This window comes from Palaemon carinicauda, chromosome 2, assembly GCF_036898095.1.
Source record: "Palaemon carinicauda isolate YSFRI2023 chromosome 2, ASM3689809v2, whole genome shotgun sequence".
NCBI classification, from domain to species: domain Eukaryota; kingdom Metazoa; phylum Arthropoda; class Malacostraca; order Decapoda; family Palaemonidae; genus Palaemon; species Palaemon carinicauda.
The window spans coordinates 52,423,391-52,450,708 of record NC_090726.1 but is presented as its reverse complement, the minus strand read 5'-3'; the positions used below and the strand labels follow the sequence as shown (position 1 = coordinate 52,450,708).

At 34.8% G+C, this 27,318-nt stretch overlaps 1 protein-coding gene across 1 annotated transcript in view; it reads left to right on the top strand.

Annotated features, from left to right (window-relative positions):
* LOC137616580 (pleckstrin homology domain-containing family G member 7-like) overlaps positions 1 to 27,318 on the top strand; it is a 723,306-nt gene that overhangs the window by 439,993 nt on the left and 255,995 nt on the right. The window contains exon 4 of the mRNA XM_068346464.1: positions 15,669 to 15,796. Within this exon, the coding sequence (XP_068202565.1) occupies positions 15,669 to 15,796 (128 nt within the window). The remainder of the gene's footprint in view (positions 1 to 15,668; positions 15,797 to 27,318) is intronic.

Here is a 27,318-nt window from a genome sequence, read left to right as displayed (position 1 = left end):
ATATGAAGATTTCCACTCCATTTGGGAGGTTTAGAGTAGCTAAGTTCTCCATTAGTAGATTGAAAAGGTAGGGGCTTAGTATGCCTCCTTGTGGTGTTCCGTTTTCTAGGGGGATGAAATCGGTGGTTTTTCCTTGGAAGGTGACTCTGGCTTCTCGGTTCAGTGTGTAGTTCCGAGTCCAAGCCAGTAAATGTCCTTTTACTCTTTTTTGAACAAGTGTAAAGAGGATAGCAGGTGAGCTGGCTAGCTCAAAAGCTCTCTCGAGATCGAGGAATATGACAAAAGCTTTTTTGTCATTAATTGTTGTAAGGACATCTCTGATACATTCTTGAGTGCCTATGCCAGTCCTGTAGGCATATAGGCGGTGATGTAGTTGGCCTATTTTCCACTGCAGTCTGTTGAGTACCATTCTCTCAGCTACTTTCTCGGTGTAGCTAATCAAAGCTATGGGTCGGTAGGTGTTTGGTTCCTTGGGTTTTGGGATGTGTTTAGTGTCCTGCTGGTTCCATGTAGTTGGGCGTAGTCTTTCTGTGTGTGTCCTGTTGATCAAGTGCAAGTACACCAACTTCACGTGGCTTCCCATGTTCCTCAGCATGCTGTATGTGATGAGGTCGGCTCCAGGGGCAGTGTCCTTTTTGCCTTTTGCGAGGGCCGTGTTGAGTTCCTCCATGGTGTAGGGGTTGTCGGTATCATCTACCATGTTGCAGGCGGCTTCAATGATATTGTTCCTGATTGGGAGCAGTGTTCTCTGCCTGTTTATAGTTTGCAGAGGTAGGTTAGTGTTTTTTGCTCTGTCAGCAAAGTTGTTGGCAATTCTGTTAGCTTCAGCTAATGGGTCTGGGTGTGACTCTGGGTGTGCTATACTTCCCAGAGACTTTGTTAAACCAGCCCCATATTTTGGCTAGGGATGTGCTGAAGTTGACTTCATGGCACCATGAGTACCATTTGTCTGTTTTAACTTCCAGTGATACTTGCACAGAATGTTTGATGATCTCCACAAGTAAATCATGGAGCTCATCAGTTCTGTATCTTCTGAGAAGTTTTCTGGTTCTGTTTATTCTGGCATTCATTTCTTTGATGCTACTGTTATAGTACCAGGCATCAGCGTGTTTCCTCTCAGAGTGCTTTTTTCTGAGGCATGGAAATACTGGCGGCTGCATCTAGTTGTTTGTTGAAGTCAAGTGATAGGGTGGAAATATCATTGTGAGGGTTTTTGATGTATTCCAGAGCCAATTCTGTCATAGCTGTTTCGAATATTTCCCAGTTAGCAAACTCTGGGTTCCACCTTTTTGGGGGTGGAGGAGGAAAGGTCGTATTGCTCCTGTTCGAGTTTAACTTCTATGGCAAGGTGATCACTCGTTAGTACATGATGCAGCTGCCATTTGGCGCCTCTTTGTATGGCACTAGAGAGGAAGGTAAGGTCTAAGCGACCTCCTTTTTGATGGGTGGCTTCTGTAACATTGTTAAGCAGTGTTACATCAGGATATTCTTGCAGTAGGGCATGCAAGTGTCTGCCTGTTTGATTTGTTACTGATATTGAGTTCAGGAACTGGTGGTGCGCGTTGAAATTGCCTGCAATTATTGAGTCGTCCTCGGAGGCGGCGGCGAAGAGTGCCTCTGCATTGATGCTTTTTGCTGGGGACTTGTAGATTTTGTGGACTATGAGAGTTGTGGCTAGCAGAGATATCTGAACACTGAGAGTCTCTGCCTCTGTCCCACAGTCTATGCTAGGTGCTGTTTTGGAGGGGATGCTGCTTTTGACAAGGGTGGTAAGTCCTCTTGTCTTTGGTGATAGATACATAGTGTACACTTTGTATCCTGAGAACGCAAATTGTGTGTTCTCATTAAGCAGAGTTTCTTGCAGTACAATTATGTCAGGGTCTTGCACTGAAATTTGAGATTGCATGTTCCATTGGAGCACTTTCACTTGGGTGTTTTGGTGGGTGTTTTGGTTGTTGTGAGTGGTTATGTTAGGATCGTTTGCAGGACGTTCTATGAAAGGAATTGAGCTTTAAGTTCAAGGGCGGCGTTGTCAAAAACGAAGTCATCAAGAGACCTCTGGGTGAACTTTATTTTATGGGATCGCAAAAGGTTGTGGAGAATATTACTAATGGCTGCTAGAAGAGCATCCATGGGGCAAGCAGAAAGGTCATACTCATTACTGTCAATAATTGGAGGGGGTGTGGCAGGGTGTGAGGCGCTTGGTTGCCTTCTGACAACGGGAGTAGGTAAACTGGGGAATTCTCTTAAGGAGAGGAGCTGGGTGTGTGGGTTATAGGTGCGGAGGAGAATGAGGAAGGTGTTTTTGACTGGGAGGCAGCGGAAGGATTGGGAGGAGAGGTGAATCTTAGAGGTGAAGGAGTAGAAGGAGTGCGGGATGGGGATCTTTTTGACTTTGGGTGAGAAAAACAGACATGTTTATTCAGGTCCCTATCAGTACGAGGGGAGGACGAAGATACAAAGGAGACTATGTACAAAAAACAGAAATGTCGTTAATATGTACGATCGTGTGACACACGGTTGGTACAATCCTTTGCCGCTTCAAAAGTTTAAACCGTGCAGTGAATGTTTTTATGTTGAACAGGTTGACATAAGTCCCTTTATATAGTTTTTATATGAAAGATATATTTAAATGCTGTTACTGAACTTAAAACAGTTCATTATTGATCTTTTAGTTTATCTATTTCCTTATTTCCTTTCTTCACTGGGCTATTTTTCTTTGTTGGAGCCCGTGGGCTTATAGCATCCTGTTTTTCCAACTAGGGTTGTAGCTTTACTAATAAAAACAACAACAACAATAATAATAATAATAATAATAATAATAATAATGATGATGATGATGATGATATTAATAATAATACGGTATTGTACAGTTGGACAAGGAATGATTGGAATTGCTAATTCTGGGAGTGGATGGATGTGTAATACTCATAGTTGAATATAGAATTGGATAATGAATGAGATAAACAACTGGAGAGAGAGAGAGAGAGAGAGAGAGAGAGAGAGAGAGAGAGAGAGAGAGAGAGAGAGAGAGAGAGAGAGAGAGAGAGAGTAAAAAGAAAGTTATATATTTTTTGAAAAGGGATTAATATATTTCTATGTAATGAACCAAATTAATTTAAGGCCAGAGAAATATATTTGATGAGATGTGAACCATGCCTTGATTAATCGTTTTAAGGCATTGCTATAGTGCTCTCTATCTCTCTCTCTCTCTCTCTCTCTCTCTCTCTCTCTCTCTCTCTCTCTCTCTCTCTCTCTCTCTCTCTCTCTCTCTCTCTCTCTCTCTGATATGTTCATTACTTTATATGCTAGCACGTGCGTTAATTGAATACGAAATGTTGAAGAAAAATGCTGAATCTTTTAAATATTTTTCTTCACGGTTTCCAATATGGTATTTATTGCTTATATCACCTTTCAGTACTAACATAATCTCAACATTCAGGTGATGTTTTCCCTTCAGTTTTTTCCTAATTCTACATGTGCCTTTTAATTTTTTAAATAGATATTTTTATGTACTATGAAATGAAATGAAAGTCTTATACCATTTGTAACATCTTCCGAGGATGGTTGCAATTATGAAGAAGAAAACTGCATTGATTTCTGTTGTGGCATCTGTTTTATCTACATTTGTTGTTGAAAAAAAAACCTTATAGCATCGTGTGTACATATACACCCGTAAAGTATATTTTTTCTCGTATTTTGGTGTTTTGAACCTAAATAAGAATTAAAACAAACATAGAAGCCCCTGATCTTTAGGAAGAGACTCAAGAGATTTCACATTATGCGCGTGTTTACGTCCAAGTGCTATTCAGTCGAGTTTGTGAAATCACCCTTTGTTGTTGGACGGACTTGTTAGGATTTAGCCACGTAATAGATGCGAGCGTCCATTTATGTAAAATGCAGGAGAATATCTTTGGACGCTATGGCATTGTACACTGACCTCAGGTAATGATTGGGGGAAAGTTGTGTATCGGCAAAACAAATAGACTGATGATGGGAATTGTCAAACGCATGAGAATAATTGTTTTTTTTTAGATTACTTTTGAAGCTTAATAACCGGAGAGTTTTAGAAGTAACATTTAGTTATTTACCATCGAGAATTCTTTTTTTAATTGAGGGAAAGAAATATGAAGTATCAAAATAACCGATTTTATTTTATACCAAAAGTATGAAATCGTTGAAAAATATACCAGTTGTTGTAGATAGCTATTGTTTTGCATGTTGAAGAAAATCTTAGTACAGAAGATTTACACAAACATAAAAATGTTAACGTTATATCTAACTATATATATATATATATATATATATATATATATATATATATATATATATATATATATATATATATAACATCAGCCGTTACTAGTCCACTACAGAACAAAGTCCTCAGGCATATCCTTCCACTTGCGTCTATTTATGGCCTTTCTGTGCCAGTCCACACCCGTAAACTTTCTTAATTCGTCAATCTACCGTTTTCTCTTCCTACCCTTGCTTCTTTTATAATCTATAGGGACCCATTTTGTTATTCTTAATGTGCATCTATTGTCTGTCATTCTCATTATATGTCTGCCACATATACATATCTTTTTCTTACATGTTGTTAGAATATCCTCTATAGTTTGCTTTTGTATCCATGTTGCTCTTCTTCTGTCTCTTAGTGTTATCCCCATCTGTATTATTTTCATAGCTCTTTGAGTTGTAACTAGCTTATGTTCTAAGGATTTAGTAAGGCTGCAAGTTTCTGATGCATAAGTTAATACTGGTAGGACCATCTCATTAGATACTTTTCTTTTTAGAGAAAGTGGCATTTTGCATTTCATAATTTCATTTTGTTTACCAAATGCTCTCCATCCCATGCTTATCCTTCTTTTGATTTCGGTATCGTGTCCTGGGGAAACACTTACTCTGTTCTAAGTATCTAAATTCATTAAAAATCTCTAGACTCGAGGTCCGTCCGTAACCCTTATTAGTTGTGTCTCTGCATTTTCATTGAACATTATCTTAGTTTTACTCATATTCATTTTCAGTCCTACATTTCTGTTTTCTCTATTTAAACTTCTATCGTCTTTTCTAATTCCTCCCATAATCCACTAAACACAACTATGTCATTTGAAAATCTTAAGTTGTTGAAGTATTCTGCATTAATATTAATTCCAACATTTTCCCAATCTAAATTCTTGAAAACTTCCATGCATGCTACGAATAATTTAGGAATGATGGGTCTCCCTGTATATATATATATATATATATATATATATATATATATATATATATATATATATATATATATATATGCATACGTGTGTGTGTGTAAACATACCCTATCAGGCTAAATTTTTTAGTTGAATCTATTCCAAGATTCCCGTGAAACCAGCCATGAACTACATTCCGATAACCATTTCTAAACAAATATCTCAAAGGATGTTTTTATATCATCTATATCTATGTTCAAAAGAACTTATCTTCTCGAAAAGGGCTGGAATCGAAATCTTGTTTAATATAAAATCCTCTCGAAGGTTTATTTTATATTGGTTTTGTAGATTTACTTATATCCATCTATTTTTGTATATTTTCAATCTTAACCTGATACCCTTTTCTAGCCTAGGCCTGTAAAAAAATACAAAGGTAAAAACAAAGTAAGAATGATGATAAAGCTCAACCCAGTCATACTTAGCATCCTATTGGAGTTTTCATATAATGATGAAGATTATATCTTATTATATACAGTTGAATTGAACAGGATTGGAAGAGATGGGAAATTGAAATCTTCAACGCGTCTTTCCGAACAAGTACCATTGGAAGATCGCCTTTATGGTTTAGAAAGATTTTACCCATTATTAACAGCAGTAGATACATAATTCTCTCCATAATTATTCCATTGAAATTTTCTTCGAAATACAATAACTTTTTAGGGTGGCGTAAACAGAGCTGATTTTCCTTTGTATGTTTGTTATAAATAATGACTCGCTAATATGGAGGTGGAATCGGATGAAATTTAAACTTATGAGTTTATCTACTCACGATAAAGGTCAGTTTCGAGGAAATCACTCAGAATTACCGCCATGGAAAGTCTATTCGTTCATTACAACAGGGCTTGACAATTATTCAGAGGAACTAACTTTCTTATCCTAATCAAGCTGTTTAATCGGTGGAACTTCAGAAGTTAAAATTTGCAATGAATGTTTTTTTTATATTGAGTGCGCTGACAACAGTTGTTACTGATCTTAAAGTATTGTATATTGATTATTAATTACTTCTCATGCAGTTTATTTATATCCTTATTTCCTGTCCTCACTGGGCTATTTTTCCCCTGTTGGAGCCCTTGGGCTTATAGCATCCTGCTTTTCAAACTATGGTTGTAGCTTAGCTAATAATAATAATAATAATAATAATAATAATAATAATAATAATAATAATTGTACATCACATCTTTTGAAATTCCATTTAAATATTGTATGAAAAAGTCAATTAGAGAGATATTTTTAGACAATGCAAATATATAAAATAAATGTATTCACTTTAGGAAATATTCACTGGCAAATTTATTATCATACACCAGGGCTATTACAAAAATGGAACGCTAACCCTCGAGTAACAAGGGTTTGTTTATATACCCTTATAATATCAACATGATCTCTCTCTCTCTCTCTCTCTCTCTCTCTCTCTCTCTCTCTCTCTCTCTTTCGCACACCAGATTAATTGTACAAGCATACGTAGTTGTAATATATTAGGGACAAGTATTAAGTTCTTTTTAAAAATGACCTGCCATATAGTTTCAATATTTCTTATCATGCTCAAAATTCGATGTAAATGTAGTCAAATGCAGAACTCAAGTCCAATTTAGCTATTCATGAAGTATGCCCGCGAGATCATTCAACTTTGACTCAACATCTGACCTCTCTCTAAATTCGTCATGGGGGTTTCGACAAAGTTTGAACTGAAAATCATATCAAATATTCAACGCCTGTCGAAGTTGCACAGCCTGTCCTTTTAGCAAAACATGTTGCTGTGATTTCTCATTGCCAATTAATGTATGTTACGTATTATTTTTACTTTTTGAGGTTTAGTAAAAGTCTGTTGTTTCTATTATGTATGTATGTATGTATGTATGTATGTATCTATCTATCTATCTATCTATCTATCTATCTATCTATATATATATATATTATATATATATATATATATATATATATATATATATATATATATATATATATATATATGTATGTTTATGTTATACTGTAGATACATTATATATTTATATATATATATATGTGTATATATATAATAATAATAATAATAATAATAATAATAATAATAATAATAATAATAATAGTATTTAAATATGCATATATAACTTAGTAAAATAGAATTCCAAAATATATAATTATGTCAATGTTAAAAGAAGAAAAAATTGAAATGATCAAGAATGATGATTCCGCAATCTCATCCCCTCTATAAGTACGTTCAACAGATTCTCAATCAGGCTCTTATTTCTGTACAAGTGATGTGCACTTCATTATCTGTAAAGACAATCCGTCGTTGGAGGACGGATTTATAAGGATTTGTAAGGATTGAACATCATGGTGGATGTGGAACTCTCATTCTCTGGAGAATACTGCAGAGAATTATTATCTTTTGGCGTAATGGTATTATAATGTTCGTCAAGTGATGATGGAAAAGCTGGTTAATTAATGTAAGAAAATATTTCCCAATATGCATTATTTAAATACCATTTTAAATATGGGTAAATTATGGTTGGTTCGCTGTGAGCGATCAGATTGAAGTCTCCCACCATCACCGATTTCCAGTTGCCAGCGTGGTGATGAAAAGGGCCAAACCCTAAACGTGACTGTGATCTCAATGATAGGTGCCTTTTTGAACTTGATAAATAAGAGTATCTTTTGCTTCCATTATTATTATTATTATTATTATTATTATTATTATTACTAGCCAAGCTACAACCCTAGTTGGAAAAGCAAGATGCTATAATCCCAAGGGCTCCAATAGGGAAAAATATCCCAGTGAGGAAAGGAAATAAGGAAATAAATAAATGATGAGAATAAATTAACAATAAATCATTCTAAAAACAGTAACAACGTCAAAACAGATATGTCCTATATAAACTATTAACAACGTCAAAAACAGATATGTCATATATAAACTATAAAAAGACTCATGTCAGCCTGGTCAACATAAAAACATTTGCTCCAACTTTGAACTTTTGAAGTTCTACTGATTCAACCACCCGATTAGGAAGATCATTCCACAACTTGGTAACAGCTGGAATAAAACTTCTAGAATACTGTGTAGTATTGAGCCTCATGATGGAGAGGCCTGGCTATTAGAATTAACTGCCCTGCCTGGTATTACGAACAGGATAGAATTGTCCAGGGAGATCTGAATGTAAGGGATGGTCAGAGTTATGAAAAATCTTATGCAACATGTATAATGAACCAATTGAACGACGGTGCCAAAGATTAATATCTAGATCAGGAATAAGAAATTTAATAGAATCTAGGAAACAGGAATGATCTTTCATGTTACTTTCTCCGGAATTCAGTCATATTCGGGTTTCCTTCTCTGTTCAAGTTAGTCTTGCAGTAAAATACATATACAGATGCACACACTTAAGCACACATACACACACACACACACACACATATATATATATATATATATATATATATATAATATTATATATATAAATGTATATATATCTGTGTGTGGGAAGTTAGGGTTGATATGCGAGTGGATGTGTATGTTTGTGTTCATGTTCTAAATTATCATTGCCAAACTTGATGACAAAACTATATGAATTACAGTGGAAAGATTTAGCTTTGTTTTATGTCCTAGTCGCCGATGTTCATTTAATTGCTCATTCTACCGATATAGTGAAATAGATATTTTGACTTCTGAACATTCAATATTTCTGCTTGTTAAATTACCAAGCAAACAGATCGAAAAGAAACGAAAAGAGACGTATTATTCATCTTCGTATATCCATCATATTAGGCAACTATTTTCCACACATCTTACGCACTTGCAGTTCGAAGTGACAGAAACTTTCATTTTTTTTTTTTGTCCTTTATGTCAAAGGTTTTGGTGGCCTATTGGAAAAGTCCCTCTCTAGAGGTCTGCGGGACTGGGGTTTTACCTCCCGCTCAAGCTCGATATTTTCTTGTATTGTCTGAAACCTCACCATCCTTATAAGCTAAGGATGTTGAGTTTGGGGGAGTCTATAGATGTACCTACTGAGTCATCAGCAACCATTGCCTGACCCCCCTTGGTCCTAGCTTGGGTGGAGAAGGGGCTTGGGACGCTGATCAAATGTATATATGGTTAGTCTCTAGGCGTCTAGGGTATTGTCTCGCTACCTAGGCCACTGGTCCCTTGTCTCTGCCATTCATGAGTGGCCTTTAAACCTTTAAACGACGGCTGAGGAAATCATTGGACAGTATCCAATGATAGTGGTAAACCCTCTGGTGACAGAAAATCCAATCCTCAGTTTATTTCGCCATATTTTTATTTTTTATTTTTCCGGTCTATGAATTTCTTCCGCTCTGACAGTAATTGTTGATAGAAACGTTTAATCTCTTGGGGACGTTCCATTTATCCCAACCCAATTCTGGTTTTTCACTAACTTCAACGGTGGGTTTATTTTTTCTCTTTCTCTTTTGTATAGTTCCTTTATTCTGTAGTCCCCTCTTCCCTACGGAATTTATGGTCGAGCGTTATATCCCTTTGTCTGAAGTTTCTCGAGTTTAGATTCCATCTGTTATGTATAAGAAGCGGATGCATATTAATATGTGTGGAGTAATGTTGCATGTATAGATTTAGATGTGATATCCCATAAGAGAAAAGTGGGTACGTGACTTATTTTAACATTGCTAATGAATTCCAAATTTAGCTGCGCTTACGAAAAAATCGGTCATTTGGGAGCTATTCTGAATTTTGAATATGAATGGTGTAACAGTGAAGTATTTGCAAACTATCCGCAATTATAATTGTTTTGATCGAAATCTTTTACCTGTGATATGACCCAAATCTTTTTCAAAATGAACAAGCCTATTAAGTTATCTAGTTTTGTATATGTATTAATTACTACAACATTTATTTGGTTATTTATATTTATCACGCCCTACTACTGCATATTTTTTCAGGTTTAATTTTCCTTTTCTGGCTTATGTGTTATAATTTATGTATTTCACAACAAAGTAAACTAGAGTTATCCGGAAGACATTGTGATTATGTATTTTGCCTCATTGAAACTTTGACTAGACTACTTTCTACTTTCAGTTCCGCAAAATTAAGGCAACTTGCTAGACCATGATGTTTATGGAGATGTAGCGCTAGATCGAAGTTTTTTTTTATTTTTACGAGGTATTTTTTTAACTCTTTTGGCTGTTAGCTTAAAGTTCGTTTTGCACTTAGAGAAAGTGTAACGTTACTCCATTAGGTAACTGCGGTAGTCATTTCCCTAGTCCAGCTAAAAGCTGCCCAAACTCTGTAACTACCAAATTATCTAAAGTTTATGAATGACTGTTTGCAAAACTTCGGAAAAGTACATGTTGGAAGTAATCTTTTGTTCCCCAGTTGGCAATTTGGCTTCTGCAAGGGGCTCGGAAGCTTTTGGTGCGGGTTTTTTTTTTTTTTTTCTTTTTTTTCAAAGTCGAACAGATATCTCCTTGATTCTGGTAGTAGAGTATATAGGATATTTCTTGACGTATGGCTGCTTCAAAATATGGTTTGTTGGCGAGTCATCTCCCCTATAAGGAGTGACGTATCTGGCTTTATATATCTAAATATATTTCTGTCCTTTCACACTCAGCGGCATTATCAGATGTATGGGTACTCGCCTTCTCCCCGTCCCGCTGGTAAGGGGGAGAGGGAGTAGTCATACTCTGGTGAGAGTGATTACTTCGAGAGGTACACACACTGCCGGATTGTAGTTAGGAAAGGGGGAAGGAGTGGGAAGGTTTGAATCTGTGTACGTTCTTATATGTGTTTATCTAGATATTTAGACCTCATTTTTGAAGGCCCTGATGCGCTTTTTTCTTAGAATCATTATTAAAGTTTTAAGAATAAATTACACAGGGGTTTTGATTAGCACCTTAGTGAGTATGTGAATGTAATCTTTGCTGTTACTATGGGTAGTTTTCTTGGCCATTAACTTTTGATATTGTTTACGCATGGATTTTGATTTGACCTTGAAAACATGCTCGTTGCTATCTTATTCCATCTTGACACGCCACTCCAGAGTCAAGCACTACTCTATTAATCCTGCACTTTTACATCGATCTCATGAGAGCAAGTTGTAAATTATAGGAGTTGAAGTTAAGCCTTAACAAAACTCAAAGTATGATTTTTAGGAGACATGTCGTTGAATCCTTCGTACTCAGATCTTATCGTTAATAGTTTTTATTTAACTACACGCAGCTTTTTTAAAATTATTTATATGATAATTCATGAAAAAATAAATTTTGAGAAACATGGTGTATGTCACTTTTTCAATTGTGGAAAAAATATTATGTTAAGAAAATCTTTTGAAGAAGTTTTAGCAATTTATCCTGAAGAAATTCTTAATTCTCTTATTTTGCTATACTTTGAATATTTTTTCTATCTGGTATTCAGCTCTTGATTATCATGGTAGATTGTTGGATAATATCTTACAACCTATCAGATTTTTTTTCTCATTGGTCTTGATATTAATCTCAGGCATCATTTTTCAATTAGTTCTTTGTACATAATGCATTTCATCATAATCTTGACCATCCTTTGCTTTCACATCTTCCGAGACTATTCCATTCACTAATTGACTTTAACAATATTGCCTGATCTTTGATAAGTCTCATTATTACACAGCATTTTAGAAGTTTCTTTCCGGCTGTGACCATACTTTGGAATGAATTTCCCAATCGAATTGTTGAGTTAGCGAAACTTTCAGAAGTTATGATTTTGGGCTAATAATATTTTCGTTGAGGAGGTTGATACAATTTTTCTTTCCTATTTCAATTTTGACTTATCTATTTGAGGTTATTATTATCGGAATATATTTTTGAGTTTTCCTAATTTTGTTTTGCTGTTGTTTTTCTTAATCCTGCATTACATTTACTCTTTGAACTCCTTTCCCCAAGAGGCCCTTTTCCGATGCTTATCAAACTAGGATTGCAACTTGATTAATAACTTAACAAAATTAAACCTTCATATCTTAAGTGTAAGTTAACTTTTCACCCATCGCCTTCTCTCTCTCTCTCTCTCTCTCTCTCTCTCTCCTCTCTCTCTCTCTCTCTCTCTCTCTCTCTCTCTCTCTCTAAATTTCCATCCATATTTTATAGTAAACTTTTATTCTCCCAATTTCTTGCTTTGATGTTACACTTCTATTGCTTCTCCAAAGACCCTTGTTCAAGTCCAATTTTTTTTTTTATGGAAATCTACCCCTTTCATCCATTCCCTTTCTCCCATTTTTTTTTTTTTTTTTTATTGAACTTTTACCTTTGGAATCCTCTACTTCCCAGGTATAATACTACCTCACCTTGCTCTTGTATAAGAGGGTTATGGTTTCTTTTTTCTCCATTTTTTTTTATGGTTTGATCCAGTAACCCTTAATTTTTTTTCATTCCATTGATATTTTTTATGGATATATCTGTGGTTAATCTACGTTATTTTGAGTGTCATGTGTCTTATTCCTGAAAATCTGCAGCTCTACATTTTTAGCTCTAGTTTTGGACTTTATAGTATCAAATATTTTCACCTTTTGTATTCTTTGGGAGATAAAGGACATGTTTTTCCTTCTTTTTATAAACACTTGTTTTTCTTACAACAGTTTTTCTTTCTTGTCCAGGTAGTAAACACTATGTTGTGTATTCTCCTTTTACCTAATATGAATAAACTTTTGTATATTTTTCATTACTCTTGGGTATGATCATGAGCGTTAGACAAATTTTATGCACTTTCCCTGAATATTTAAAGTTGCTTTCAGATTTTAGAATGACTTTTTTTATTCATTACTTACCAAATTTCAGTAATCATGGCTTCCCTTACTTTTTTCTCTTTCTAGTTGGGCTTTGAAATGTATTTGCTTGTGGTGGCCGATGTGGTAATGTCCCTGACTGGTGAACGCCAGACTAGGGCACGAGTTCCGCTTTAACTCAATAGTTTCTTTGGTCGCTGCAACCTCACTATCCTTGTGAGCTAAAGATGGGGGTTTGGGGGAGCCTATAGGTCTATCTGCTGAGACATCAGCAGCCATTGCCTCGCCCTCCTTGGTCCTAGCTTAGATAGAAAGGGGGCTTGGGCGCTGATTATATGTAGGCCAGATATGACCAGTCTCTCGGGCACTGTCCTACTTGATAGGGCAATGTCACTGTCCCTTGCCTCTGCCATTCATGACCGGCCTTTAAACTCCTACTATTTGGATTTTCCATTTCTTCCAAAATCTCTATTATGTGAACATTGCCATTATCAATGTTTTTCCTGAGATTTTAAGGTTTATTTGTTGAACTCAACCGCAATGTTTTATAGTTCTAAATTTCTTGTTTTATTTCTTAGTCTGGAATAGATTTGAAATTTCTCCTCCTGGCCCCAAATACTAATGGAGCTCTTGTATTGGAATTTTTCCCAATATCACAAAACATGTTGTCCTTCCTTCTAACGTTTGTATTTGGCACGTCTTTGAAATTCACCAGATTCTTTTAACCTCTTGTAGGCATACTTCAGAACGTTTTAGTTCCACAGAAATTGTGATGTAAACATATTACTGTTTGCTCTCTTCACTATCGTACAAATCCTCGTCTCACTAACCACTTACAGAGGTATTTTAATGCTTTTTGACAGTATTCTGTTCAAGTGTTTTTTCATATAATCCACTTTTGAATAAGTTATTTCACTTTTTAAAAAAGTTATCTCTCTCTCTCTCTCCTCTCTCTCTCTCTCTCTCTCTCTCTCTCTCTCTCTCTCTCTCTCTCTCTCTCTCTCTCTCTCTCTCTCTCTCCAAAAAATAAATTTTGTCTTTGTTGGCCTCTGCTGTGGAGCAGGTATTCGGTAGTTAGTTAATTGTTGTGAACAGTTAATAAATAGTAGAAAAGCAATTATTCAAACTACCAACTTATAGAACGACACCAGGAGACCCCCCCCCCTTTCTCGTCTGGGGTAATATATATATATATATATATATATATATATATATATATATATATATATATATATGAATATATATATATATATATATATATATATATGTATGTATATGTGTGTGGGTATGTATGTATGTATGTAAGTATGTATGTATGTATATGCTGTTTAAGATTTTTGCGCTTATCTACATCAATTCTTTGACAGGAATTAAAAAACGAAATTTTCCTAAAGTTATTATAATCTGTATCGCATCTTCAATTGCGTGCTCTTACTTTGATCCCACCTAACGAAACCCATATGTATTTTAATTGTTGGTGAAATTAAAATACCTTTTAAAAAATTCTCATTTTAGACGATTTTTCCAAATTTAAGCAACACTCTTCAGACGTGCCCCAAAAATATCTTTGCGTTTTAAAATGTGTATATATAATTTTGAATTTATATGCAGATGAAGTTCAGCCTTAGAGAAATCAACCTGACCTCCTTGAGAAATCCCCAATTAATGGTGTTGTCCAATCTATGGAATGTTGTTTTCGTTTAGATACTTCTTTTGATTGCAATCATGACTTCATATTATCTTTTACTGAGTTTGGTTAAGTTTTGCACTCGTAAAAATTGAAGGATTAAATTATTGGCCGTTGACAGCGGAAAAATTTTAATTTTTGCACTTGTAAAAATTAAAAGGTTAAGTTATTGATCGTTAACAGCAGAAAAGAAAATGTTAACTTTTGCACTCTTAAAGATTGAAAGATTAAATTATTGATCGTTAACAGGTGAAAAATTTTAATATTTGTACTCGTAAAAATTGAAAAATTGAATTAGTAATCGTAAACAAAAATTTTTTTTAGATATTTGCACTTTTAAAAATTTAAAGATTAAATTATTAACAGTTCCCAACTAAAAAAAAATACTGGACACGTCATATTTACGCTACTTGACAACCATCGGAAGCTACTTTAGTTTTATTGTTGTAATGAGTTTATTGGATCCCCTGTGTGAAATTTATTCATTATTTTAGAATGCATTGTTTGCCTTAGCTTTATTTCAATATTATTTTCAGATAATTTTCCATTTTATGATATTTTCCTTTACTACCTTGTCATGTTGAATTGAAACTTATCTACAGACTAGAATTTTGACGCTGCATTCTCCAGCAAGGAACATGAATGCCTTGTTTTGACAACTGGTGATCAAACATACACACACACACACATACACACACACACACACATATATATATATATATATGTATGTACATATATATATATATATATATATATATATATATATATACATATATATATATGTATGTACATATATATATATATATATATATATATATATATATATGTATGTGTGTGTGTGTGTGTGTGTGTATGTGTGAATATAATATGCACACAATCACAACGATACCTTGCCATAGTATATACCATATGCTGATTTATTTTTTATACTAGCTATACATCAATCACTCTAACGCCATTTACTTGCATCAGCATGTCACTTAATCTTACTTTGTTCCTTCCGCGCAGGTGCGCCGACAGCAGCGTGGCCCGCAACAAGCGCCGATCGAGCATCGTGGTCATACCGCCGATGCAAATCTGTCCTGGCGATCTCCTCGTCTATTCTAAGGTGCTCACTCAGCGGACCAACCTCTTAGGTAAGTCACCTATGATTGGTGAATGGAGGATTGGGATGGGGCCAAATGCTATTATGATTTACGTATCACGTGTAATATTTATCGTTGATTATGTGTCGATATTGTGTTTTTGCTAATGGTGTTGCTGTATTCTCTCTCTCTCTCTCTCTCTCTCTCTCTCTCTCTCTCTCTCTCTCTCTCTCTCTCTCTCTCTCTCTCTCAAATGCTATTATGATTTGTGTCTAACGTGTAACATTTATCATTGATTGTCTGCCGACATTATACTTTTGATAATCTCTCTCTCTCTCTCTCTCTCTCTCTCTCTCTCTCTCTCTCTCTCTCTCTCTCAAATACCATTATGATTTGGGTCTAACGTGCAACATTTATCATTGATTGTCTGCCGACATTATGCTTTTGATAATCCCCCCCCCCCCTCTCTCTCTCTCTCTCTCTCTCTCTCTCTCTCTCTCTCTCTCTCTCTCTCTCTCTCTCTCTCTCTCTCTCTCTCTCTCTCTCAGACTTTATTATAGTACATAACAAAGCTTATTATTATACTAATTAATTGGCATGTCTATTATCAAGATATTGCTAGCCGTCAAAGACTAAATTAATTAACTTCCTTAATGTGAAATAGGATAGTTAAGACATGCCAAATTGGATCATTAACGATGATAGTCCGTAAATACAATCGCAAAGGCTTCTCACATTCATGGCAACACAATATATCTTGACCGTGGCTACGCCCACGGAACTGTACACATATGTAAGACGGTTCAACGCTCAATGGAATTATGTGCTGTTTGCCAATTTCTATAGAATATATATGCATAAAGTGTGCTACAGTCAATGTTCTTAATACAGGTATGTAAGTAATTCTCTGATTCTCGGAATAGAATATACATCATTCGGACCTTGGGTATTAATATTTTTTAAAATCTACTTTGGATTCTCCGAGAATACTCCCAAGTGACTCATAGAATTCAAATTATTCATAATTTTATGTCAATTCGGATTTAATCTTCAGTTAAACGAGTGAAAGATAGATAATGAGAGCACTTATAAAGTGGCAAATATTTGTATTCTTAAGTGGCTAAGTTTGCTGGATTGATTTACACACCGCATTGGTTTGGTTTCATCATTATATATTGTTGGTAGTTCATCCGTCTATGATTTTTTTTTTTTAGAGTTAACTTTATTCTACAAGAGAGATGCCAATAGTAATTGCCACATTCCGCATTAATTGTTGAATCACAGCAACACATCTCTTGTGTTGAAAAGTTGTTCATAAAATCCATTTTTTAACAAACTATTTCACTTTTTTAAAGGAGTTCATCTCTCTCTCTCTCTCTCTCTCTCTCTCTCTCTCTCTCTCTCTCTCTCTCTCTCTCTCTCTCTCTCAGTTCATCAAACCCCCAACTCACATTATACTGTAACTTGCACGCAGTCTCGCTCTTCTTGAGTGGAACGATCCTTCCTTGCAGCATATACCTCTTTTGCTACCTTAAGTCAGCTCCCTTTTCCTGTTCCCCATTGATGCTTGAAAACTACGTACTGCCATCACCAGTCTCTTGTCCTTCATTATTTTCACATAGACAAACGATATCAAAATAATCCGATTTACGTATATTTGATATATTATTCCTTATGCACATTTCCATGCATATATACCCTACACATCCTGGTCAGCCTAGCAGTCAAACTACAGTATTATAACAGCACTAGAGAATCTGTTAATCCTGTTTTTTTTTTTTTTTCACCTTTTTTCAACCTCTGTCCCCCTTATATCAGTGGGTTTTTCTTGCATTGTCCAGTTTTTCTTTTATGTTATTTAAAACATTCTATAGATATTCAAAATGCTCACTCCACAGACCAGGATCGCTTTCTCTGTCAGCATCGTTTGTTCCCTTCTGTCTTCTATTCCTTGTAAAAACTATTCCCCCTTTAGACCTTTCACTAGATCATTCCCACACTTCTATCTCTCTCACCTCCAATTGTCCACCCTTTTCCACATTCTGCATATAAAGACCTCATATCCCTCTGAAATGAAATTGCTCTTCAAAAAGTCTTTGTATTCCCTTCTCAAAAAAATATTTATAATCTGAAGTCCCACTTTATTGATTTTAATTCCTGTTCTCACCCTCTTAAAAGTGCAAAAACGTCCTGGTGACCCTTAAGTACCATAATGGAACTTTGCAAACTAGTATACTCGTTCAACTTCCTTTTCTTCATTTCTGGCCTATTTTTTATCGTTTTGTTGTATATGCAAGCACTTCCTTTTTTTTAAACACCTACTGCTTAATTATCTTCACATCTATATTTTCACTCCTATCTATTTCATGTAACTCTTTCTCAAGCCAAGTAATTGGGGGAATATGCCTTCAATTACCCCTTTCTTAACTATTACGTCGATCAGGTTGTTATCTCGTTTATTTTTTACAATTGATGAACCTGACAAAGCCTTCCTTGTATCTTTTTTTTTTTTTTTTTTTTGTTACCAAGTAGACATTGGTATTGTCTGCTTTTAGCCCTTTCCAGCCATCAGGCTCACTTTGTATCATATTTTCACAAGCGTTTCTTCATTATGTCAGTTCCCTTAGGAGTCATATATATCATCACTGTCTTCTCTTTATCTACCAAAACTTTTTTCTCATTATTTACTATGATTGCCATTTTATTTTCTGTCACTTTCCTTTGTATTTGAATTATCCTAAACACGGTTTTTACGCACTTGGTGTTACGATCATTACATCAGTCTTACTCACTATCACTCATACATTCGTGGAAATACGTTATTTTCTTTCAGCTGTCTCAGGAGTGCCATTGCTACTACAAACTCTACACCTATCACCGCACATACGCTCAGCCAATTTTTGCCTATAATAATCTTATACGTTTTCCCACTTAGTATGAACGCATCCAGTATTATCTCTGATCAAATCAGCTATAATGTATTTTTTATCTATTGCACCACATCAAGAAAAATCTTAACCACAAGATGTATTATCTTCATCCATTTTATAACAATTACTGGGTATTGTCCTTTAATCCCCTTTTCACTTGAATTTAGTGACTTAGCATCACTTTTCTGGTTTTCCAAGGAACTGAAGATGAGACATTGATCTCATGTTAGACGTTTCGTCATCTATTCGGGTGGTTTTTTCTTCCAGCAGAGCATTCAGACTTCTTCACTAGGTATCTCTCTGCCGTGGCGAGAGCACATTTTAACCATACCACAATTGACTCTCTCTCTCTCTCTCTCTCTCTCTCTCTCTCTCTCTCTCTCTCTCTCTCTCTCTCTCTCTCTCTCTCTCTCTCTCTCTCTCTCTCTCTCTCTATATATATATATATATATATATATATATATATATATATACACATACAGTATATATGTATACACACATGTATATATATACATAAATATATATATACATACATATATATATATATATATATATATATATATATATATATATATATATATACATACACCCATATGTTTATATCATATGCTGTGTTGCACAGGCCTTTTATTTGGCAAAGCGTAAGCGTATACCTTACGAACTAAAAGGCATTGACTTTCAGAAACTTTATCTAACAAAATTTGGACGCACCCCAGCTTGCTTAAATCTTGGACCTTGAAGGTCAAAACTTTACCTACCAAGGGTAATGAGAGAGATAATGAGAAAGTAACTTATGGAAGTAATATCAAGGTATCCCATCGAAATGAATGAGATGGGGGATATTTTCCTAACTTTTCTAATTTAGTCGCCAAGAATCATTACCTCATCTAAATGAGCTCCATTAAAAGAAAAAATAGTTCCACTTTAAGATGATCCAGGATAGTTTTTAATTCCATGAGGTTAGGAAGGTACAGTTGGACGCAGAAATTATTATTATTATTATTATTATTATTATTATTATTATTATTATTATTATTATTATTATTATTATTGTAAATTGCTAAGCTACAACCCTTGTTGGAAAAGCAGAATTCTATAAGCCCAGGGGCTCTAACAGAGAAAATAGCCCAGTAAAGAAAGGAAACAAGGAAAAATAAACTATTTTGAAACAGTAACATTAAAATAAATATATCCTATAGAAACTTAAAAAAAAAAAATTAACAAAACAAGAGGAAGAAAAATAAGATAGAATAGTGTGCCCGAGTGTAGCCTCAAGCAAGAGAACTCTAACACAAGACAGTGGAAGACCATGGTATAGAGGATATGGCACTACCCAAGACTAGAGAACAATGGTTTGATATTGGAGTGTCCTTCTCTTAGGAGAGCTGCTTACCATAGCGAAAGAGTCTCTTCTATCCTTACCAAGAGGAAAGTGGCCACTGAATTATTACAGTGCAGTAACCCCTTGGGTGAAGAAGAATTGTTTGGTAATCTAAGTGTTGTGAGGTGTATGAGGACAAAGGAGAAAATGTAAAGAATAGGCCAGAATATTCTGTGTGCATAGGCAAAGGAAAAATTTACCGTAACCAGAGAGAAGGATCCATTTTAGTAACTCTCTAGTGGTAGTATCTCAACGGATGGCTGGTGCCCTGGCCAGCCTACTGCCTGCTCTGAGGAAAAACACCCTGTCACACCCTTACTGCGTGACTAGCAACTAAACATCTAATTTAGGAAGAGATGGTGGGCAGACCTACACACGGGAATTCGCCGTGCAATAAGGGTGTGATAAGGTACACTTCCTCATAGCTAGGTGTACCGGGAATTCAGGTGTCTAACTGTACATCTACGTCAAATGTGTTTTGTAAGTCGTGTTTTAGATGAATTTCACCTGACTGTAGGAGATTGCATGATCGGAATATTATATATTGATTATGCAATTATTTTTATAGCTACCACTGTAGGATAAGTAGTATTTCTCCAAATCATATATGGAAGTTGATAGTCACAATCAATGTATTTGATGTAGTATTTATTCAAACAATGTTAAAATATATTTTAATTGGGACGCTATCAATTTTGAGAAATAACAGGAAAATGTGACTGTTTTAGGAAATTTTATTTTCCTTTTTAGAATAATTTGCAAAAATCGTTGGTATATTTGTTTTTATATAAGGATCAAAATACTCTGGATTAGTTTCACTCGATATATTAGTTGTAGTCACCAATTATAAATATAATGGAAAATGAGAAACGTATTTATCTCTATTAATTTCTATTAGAAATGAGAAACGCATTCAAATGTATTATTTTATGAGAAATTTATTCATCTGTTTTATTTTATGAGAAACGTATTCATATGTATCACTGTACTTTCTATGGGGCCTAACTACAGACTTTATCTTTTACATTTCACCGATATTACATCCGTAAGGTATTTGCCTCAGCCTTGATACAATTTAATATCACTTGACATTTTATGATTACTAACGAATGTCCAGAAGAAAGGACTATTTAAAATAGGGGTATCCCCTCTTCCGTTGCATTGCAATATTGAAATTGAAGAGGATTGGCCTTTAAATATATGTATAATTTATAGAATAATGTTATTTTGCGTTCGCTAGAATGTAATAACACTTTTTGTGTCTTGGGTGTGTTAAGTTATATTATACTCAGGATTTTTTCCTTATAGTTGATCATTTATATATTTTGCTCAAAATATATAAATGATTGAGAAATGACTAAGTCAGAAATGATAGTAACTTAATTCTAAGAGGATTCCCTTTTCTTTATATTTTAAGCGGGATTGGATATATATATATATATATATATATATATATATATATATATATATATATGTATATATATATGTATATATGTGTGTATATATACAGCATATACATTATATATATATATATATATATATATATATATATATATATATATATATGTATATACAGCATATATATATATATGTGTGTGTGTGTGTGGTAGTGTGCGCGTGTATGTGAGTGTGTATGCTGCCTAGGCATTCGTACATCTGTAAGATTTCCAGGTAGTTCAGGCGGAAATGGTTTGGTGTACAATGGTATCGATTGTTCTGAATCCAAGGAGCATGATTCCCCATGTAGGTTAAACTTTGTAGGTACAGGCAACAAGATCATAATTGGCATCTCTCTTCAGCAATAATGAGGGCTTCACTCCTCAATAGAGCACTTGTATGGGTAGACCATGTTTGTCTCCGGAAGGGGATCATGTCTGCCTCCGTCAATAAGCTTTCAAAGGATCTTCTCTGCCGCCAGATGATGTTTTTTCACGGTCAGATTCTAAAGTTTTATAGGCTGGAGTATGAATTCTTCATCCTGTTTGTTTTCTTTGGAATTATGCCAGTTTTCCATTGTCCCTTTGTTGGTGTAGGTCTACTGAATATTTGTATTTGTATGTGTATTATTAACCAGGGATTGAACCATACTCTCGAGCTCTATGTGATTGATAGTCCGGCGGGATCATAGGGAGTTGGCGTATCTTTTATTCACTTTTCCAGTTTAGGTTCAAGTTCATAGGTTGTGTGGACTTCCATCTGGAACCTCCCTTCTTCCTGGGTCACGTGAACGTCCGAGAAAGAAAATTTTTTGTTGTTGAGCTCGAAGGTAAAGTTCTTCAGTAATGGCTCCACTAAGATCTTGTACCACTCCGACCTCAGATACATAGATAACGGTATCAGCTATATACAGTTTGATACTGGATTTCCTGACACGCCATGCGCTGCGGAAAGTGCACATTGCCACACTCATGATACACTAATACACGGAGAGTAATCAAACAAACAAATGTAGAGAGAGATTGCATCAGTGGTCGCCCTGGCTACACGCAGGAACCTTTCAGTAATGGTGTGACATGGTGCACTTCTTCAGAGCGAGGTGTGCCAGGAACTCATGCGTCTAACTGTACCTTCAGCAAGTAAATAGCTTCCTTCGACGGCTGAACACACATTCTCTGGTAGTCCTCATATGTAAACTTATAAAGGGGTCGAAGAAATATGTATATTGACTAAGATCCAGGTATACTTTGATCATGTTTTGTTTTCTCTGGCCTATAAATCTCATTTAACCTATATATTGACTTTCGTATAATAATGCAAAAAAAATTATACATATGTTTCGGTCTCTGGGTTTATTTTGACTACGATAAACAGAAATAAACATGAATGAATATTCAAGACTTGATCAGGGTTGCTTTGGTTTTGATTGGGTAAATATTTATAACTATAAAAGTATAAAAAAATAGGAAAAGACAGAAAGAATTGAAATACGGGAATTAGCTCTCTGGTAAAAGAAAGTTTTATTAAGCGAACAGAAATATTTTAAACCAAAAATTATAGCTAATGTGAAAGTCATATAAAGGAGGAAGGGTGAGACCGATGATTCATTTGGAACGATAGAATATAAAGTTATTGAGATGTTAATTATTAATATGGGTTCAGAATTTTTGAAAAGAAAAAAAAATTGTTTACTTGAAAAACAATTCCTTTTGTGTAAAACCTAAACTTTGACTGAAACCTTTGCGCTTTTTAAGGAGAAGAATTGATAAAGGAGGATACGAAAGAAGAAATTAATAAAAGGTTAGCATTAAGCCATAAGAGGAAGAGCTCCTGAAAAGGAGGAAAAGCTTCCCTGTTTGAGATGAATATTTTTTTCATCCAGACCTTGCCACGGCTATGGTCAGCGATGCTTTGTTTATGTCAGAGTAGAGGGAACTGAAATAAAAGAATTGAAAGGCATGATAAATCTTCTGTAAAATAATAGTTGGGATTATAACATATTTTTTCAAGGAAAGGTGATATTGATGTTACTCCAAATTCAAACCATTGTCCTCTGGTCTTATATAGTGTCATAGCCTTTGAACTCTCTTGGGTTAAAGTTCTTTTGCTTGAAGGTACACTTAGGCACATTTTATCCTTTTTCTTTATTTCCTTTCCTCGCTGGCCTATTTTCCCTTCTGGAGTCCTTGACCTTATAATATTTTGTTTTTCCAACTAGGGTTGTAGGTTAGCAAGTAATGATAATAATGATAAAGTCACAATATCTTATTGATTGTTTAATATTGTAAGGATGAGTGGGAGATTTGACTCCCGTTCTCTCCTGATATTTTCATTAATGTCCACAAACTTACCGTCCTTTTGAGCTAGGTTGGATTGCTATGACCTATCACTAGCCGTTGCTACTTATAAACGATATTGTTCCTTATAAGAGATCTTGGTAAAGTAATAGTTCCGGTCGGGAAAACTTTTATAATAGAAAAAAAATTCTTATAGTAATTAATGTCCCGTTAACCCCCCCCCCCCCCCCCCCCCCGTCCTTCTCCACGGTAATAGGTTGCACCCAAGTTGGAACCGGAGTTTTTTGGTGGGGGAGAACAGGAAAAACGTAATTATTTACGAAGTAAAGGTAAAATTCATCGAAAACACACTAGTTACGATTAGGAAAACCGTTTTTTTTTTCGTTAAAACTGAAAATATAGATTTCCGGATTCATTCGAAAGGGAACAAAACCTAATCACACCCCACCTAACCTAACCTAGTAGTTCCCAGGTCACGGGCCTAGCCAGTGGGAGGAGGCCCCCCCCCCCACCCCTACTAAGGTCACAAACCTACGCGGGTGAGAGAAGCTCTTTTCTCAATGCATCGTCTACATAAAAATATTTCGGACAGCATACCTTCAAGACCCCCTCTGAAGATATGAAGAAGAATCTGACCTGCGGATTAACTGATTTAGCATGTCAGACTAATCCTGCTTTTTTTACGAGACGAGTTTGACAATTAACTCTTAACCTTTTAATTCCTGGTCATTTCCATTTTTATAGTTGTAGTTCTCAGTTTACTGGAATTATTTGCAATCATAGTTTTATGTACAATTTTCTTCCCTCATGACAACCAAGTTCGTTCTCTCTCTCTCTCTCTCTCTCTCTCTCTCTCTCTCTCTCTCTCTCTCTCTCTCTCTCTCTCTCTCTCTCTCTCTCTCTCTCTCTCTCTCTCTCTTTCATATATATACTGTACATATATATATATATATATATATATATATATACATACATATATATATACATATATATATACATACATACATACATATATATATATATATATATATATATATATATATATATATATATATATATATATATGTATAATGCATGTATGTGGCCATGAAAACTTCTTAATAGAAAAAATCTAATGTAAACTATGCCATCATTTCGATGCTATGTAGATTTTCATGTTTTATATTTCTATATTTCAGGCCATAATAAGAAAGGGTAGTTAAATGATATGCAGAATATGAACAAATATGTATTTTATTATAAATGGAAAATGGGCTCGGTGTGTATAGTAAATACAGTATATGGAAATAATTTTCATAGCCAGCCTCCATATGATAAAAAAAGATTACTGGTGATAATTAAATAGCATTTTCCTTCTCATTGTCGTCGTCGTCGTCATCATCATCTGAGGAACCTATATTGATTATGAATGAATCGAATAAGTGTTCTGCGGCGTCGTCTAGTTCACAATCCTTTCTTTGTAAATTTCTCACGTGCTTCACAGCATTACAATTTTCTTTACTAACTTGCTGCAAAGCCTCTTGAAGTAGGGGGTTCAAGTTGGCCATTTTAAAATCATTTTTCTTAGTAACATATTTTTTAACCTGCTCCCAGATCAATTCAATGGGGTTGTACTGGCAGTGGTAAGGCGGCAACCTGACGATCCTATAACCATTTTCACGGGCCTTGTTATCTATCACATAATCCTTTTCTATTCGAGAAGAACTTAACTTCACCATTTCAAGAAGCTCACTTTTTCGTTAGTCATCTGTCGGAGTTTCTCCTTTTTTGATCAGCCACTCCTTTATAATGTGTTTCCTACCCCTATTGCTTTTTTTCTCTCGTTTGTTGTCCAGCATTTATTAACAGTATAGTTCTGATTAAGCCACGTCTCATCCAGGTACACGATAGGCTGATTCTCGTTTTCGTATACCTTCCTCATAACACGCAAAATCGTATTCCTTGCAGCTGACATATCACTGCATTCTAATAAAAATGTTCTGCCCTTCACTTTCCCATAATGAAATCCGATTTCATGCAAGATTTTTCTAAGAGATTCACGACAACCCTTAAATTTAATGTCTTTCATGGCTTCTTGCAAAACAGTAATGGTGGGTAGCTCTTTTCTAACATAGAACCTTGACACTGTTCGACGTAATGCATCCTTGTCAAAACCATCCAGATCGATCACTAGTCGATGACGAATTCTTTTCTTATCTTTGAACATACGTTGTCCAAATTCTTTATCGAAATCATTTCCTTCCTTAACGATTCTCTCAATATTCCTTTTTGGAACTGCTGTTGCTTCACTCGTACGATCACAAACTTTTTCTGCGTCAATCAAAGGAGCATTGTTTTTCTTTTCTTTAGTAAAATGTCTGTGAACATTATCAACGATTTCCTTGAATGAAGAAGAGAGAAAGCGCTTTGTAGAATTTGCCATTTTAAGTACTGTCGATTGACTGTCTACTGCTTATCCGAATCACTGCTTTATATACGGAGAGATGAAGTACCAATAATAAACAAGGTTTGTTTGAAGTGACATTTATGGCTCTTGATGACACGATTGGAGTCCTAATCTTATAAGCTGAAAATTCATTCCTCAAGGGCTTAAGATATGAAAGGATAGACTGTGAGATTTAAATTTTGACCTAAGCTCTGGTCTGTTTTCCGATAATCCAGTGTTATTCCTTATCTAAAACTGACTTTTCTGGAATTATCAAGAAACTGACAGCTGTTGGATCCCCTTCTCCCGTATGAATACTGTCTTTGTATATATATTCTCATTGTTGATTCTAATGATGTCCCTAATGGATGAAACTAACTAACTCCAATCAAGTCTCTTAATTTTCCCTTCCTGGCTATAATACATATTTATGCTCATCACGTGTCAGCTTTCGTGATATATATATATATATATATATATATTATTTATATAGATATATATATATATATATATATATATAAATATATACAGTATATATATATATATATATATATATATATATATATGTATATATATATATAGATAGATAGATAGATAGATAGATATGTACATTATATGTATATACACACATATATATATTATATATATATGTATATATATACAGAGTATATATATATATATATATATATATATATATATATATATACATATATATATATATATAATATATATATATATATTTAGATATATACATTATATGTATATACACATATATATATATATATGTGTGTGTGTGTATATATATATATAATTAAGGATTGAGAAACAACACTATGAAAAAGACTGACGGAACGAGGTCTCTCCCCTCTAAGACCTTAATTCATCTTCTGTTTCAGGAATTCTCTAAAATGATCGAAATCGACAGATTTCCACACGATATATTCTGTGTCTCACCCGCCACTTTCGTTTGGTTTACTATAGCCTAGCAGTGGCCAAGCCCACCCTGACTCCCCAACCCAGGTTACAAACCCTAAAAGTAAATCACAACTAATATTTTACCTTATGATTGAGACAAGGAAGGTTGGTGATCATCGGGGTCCCTT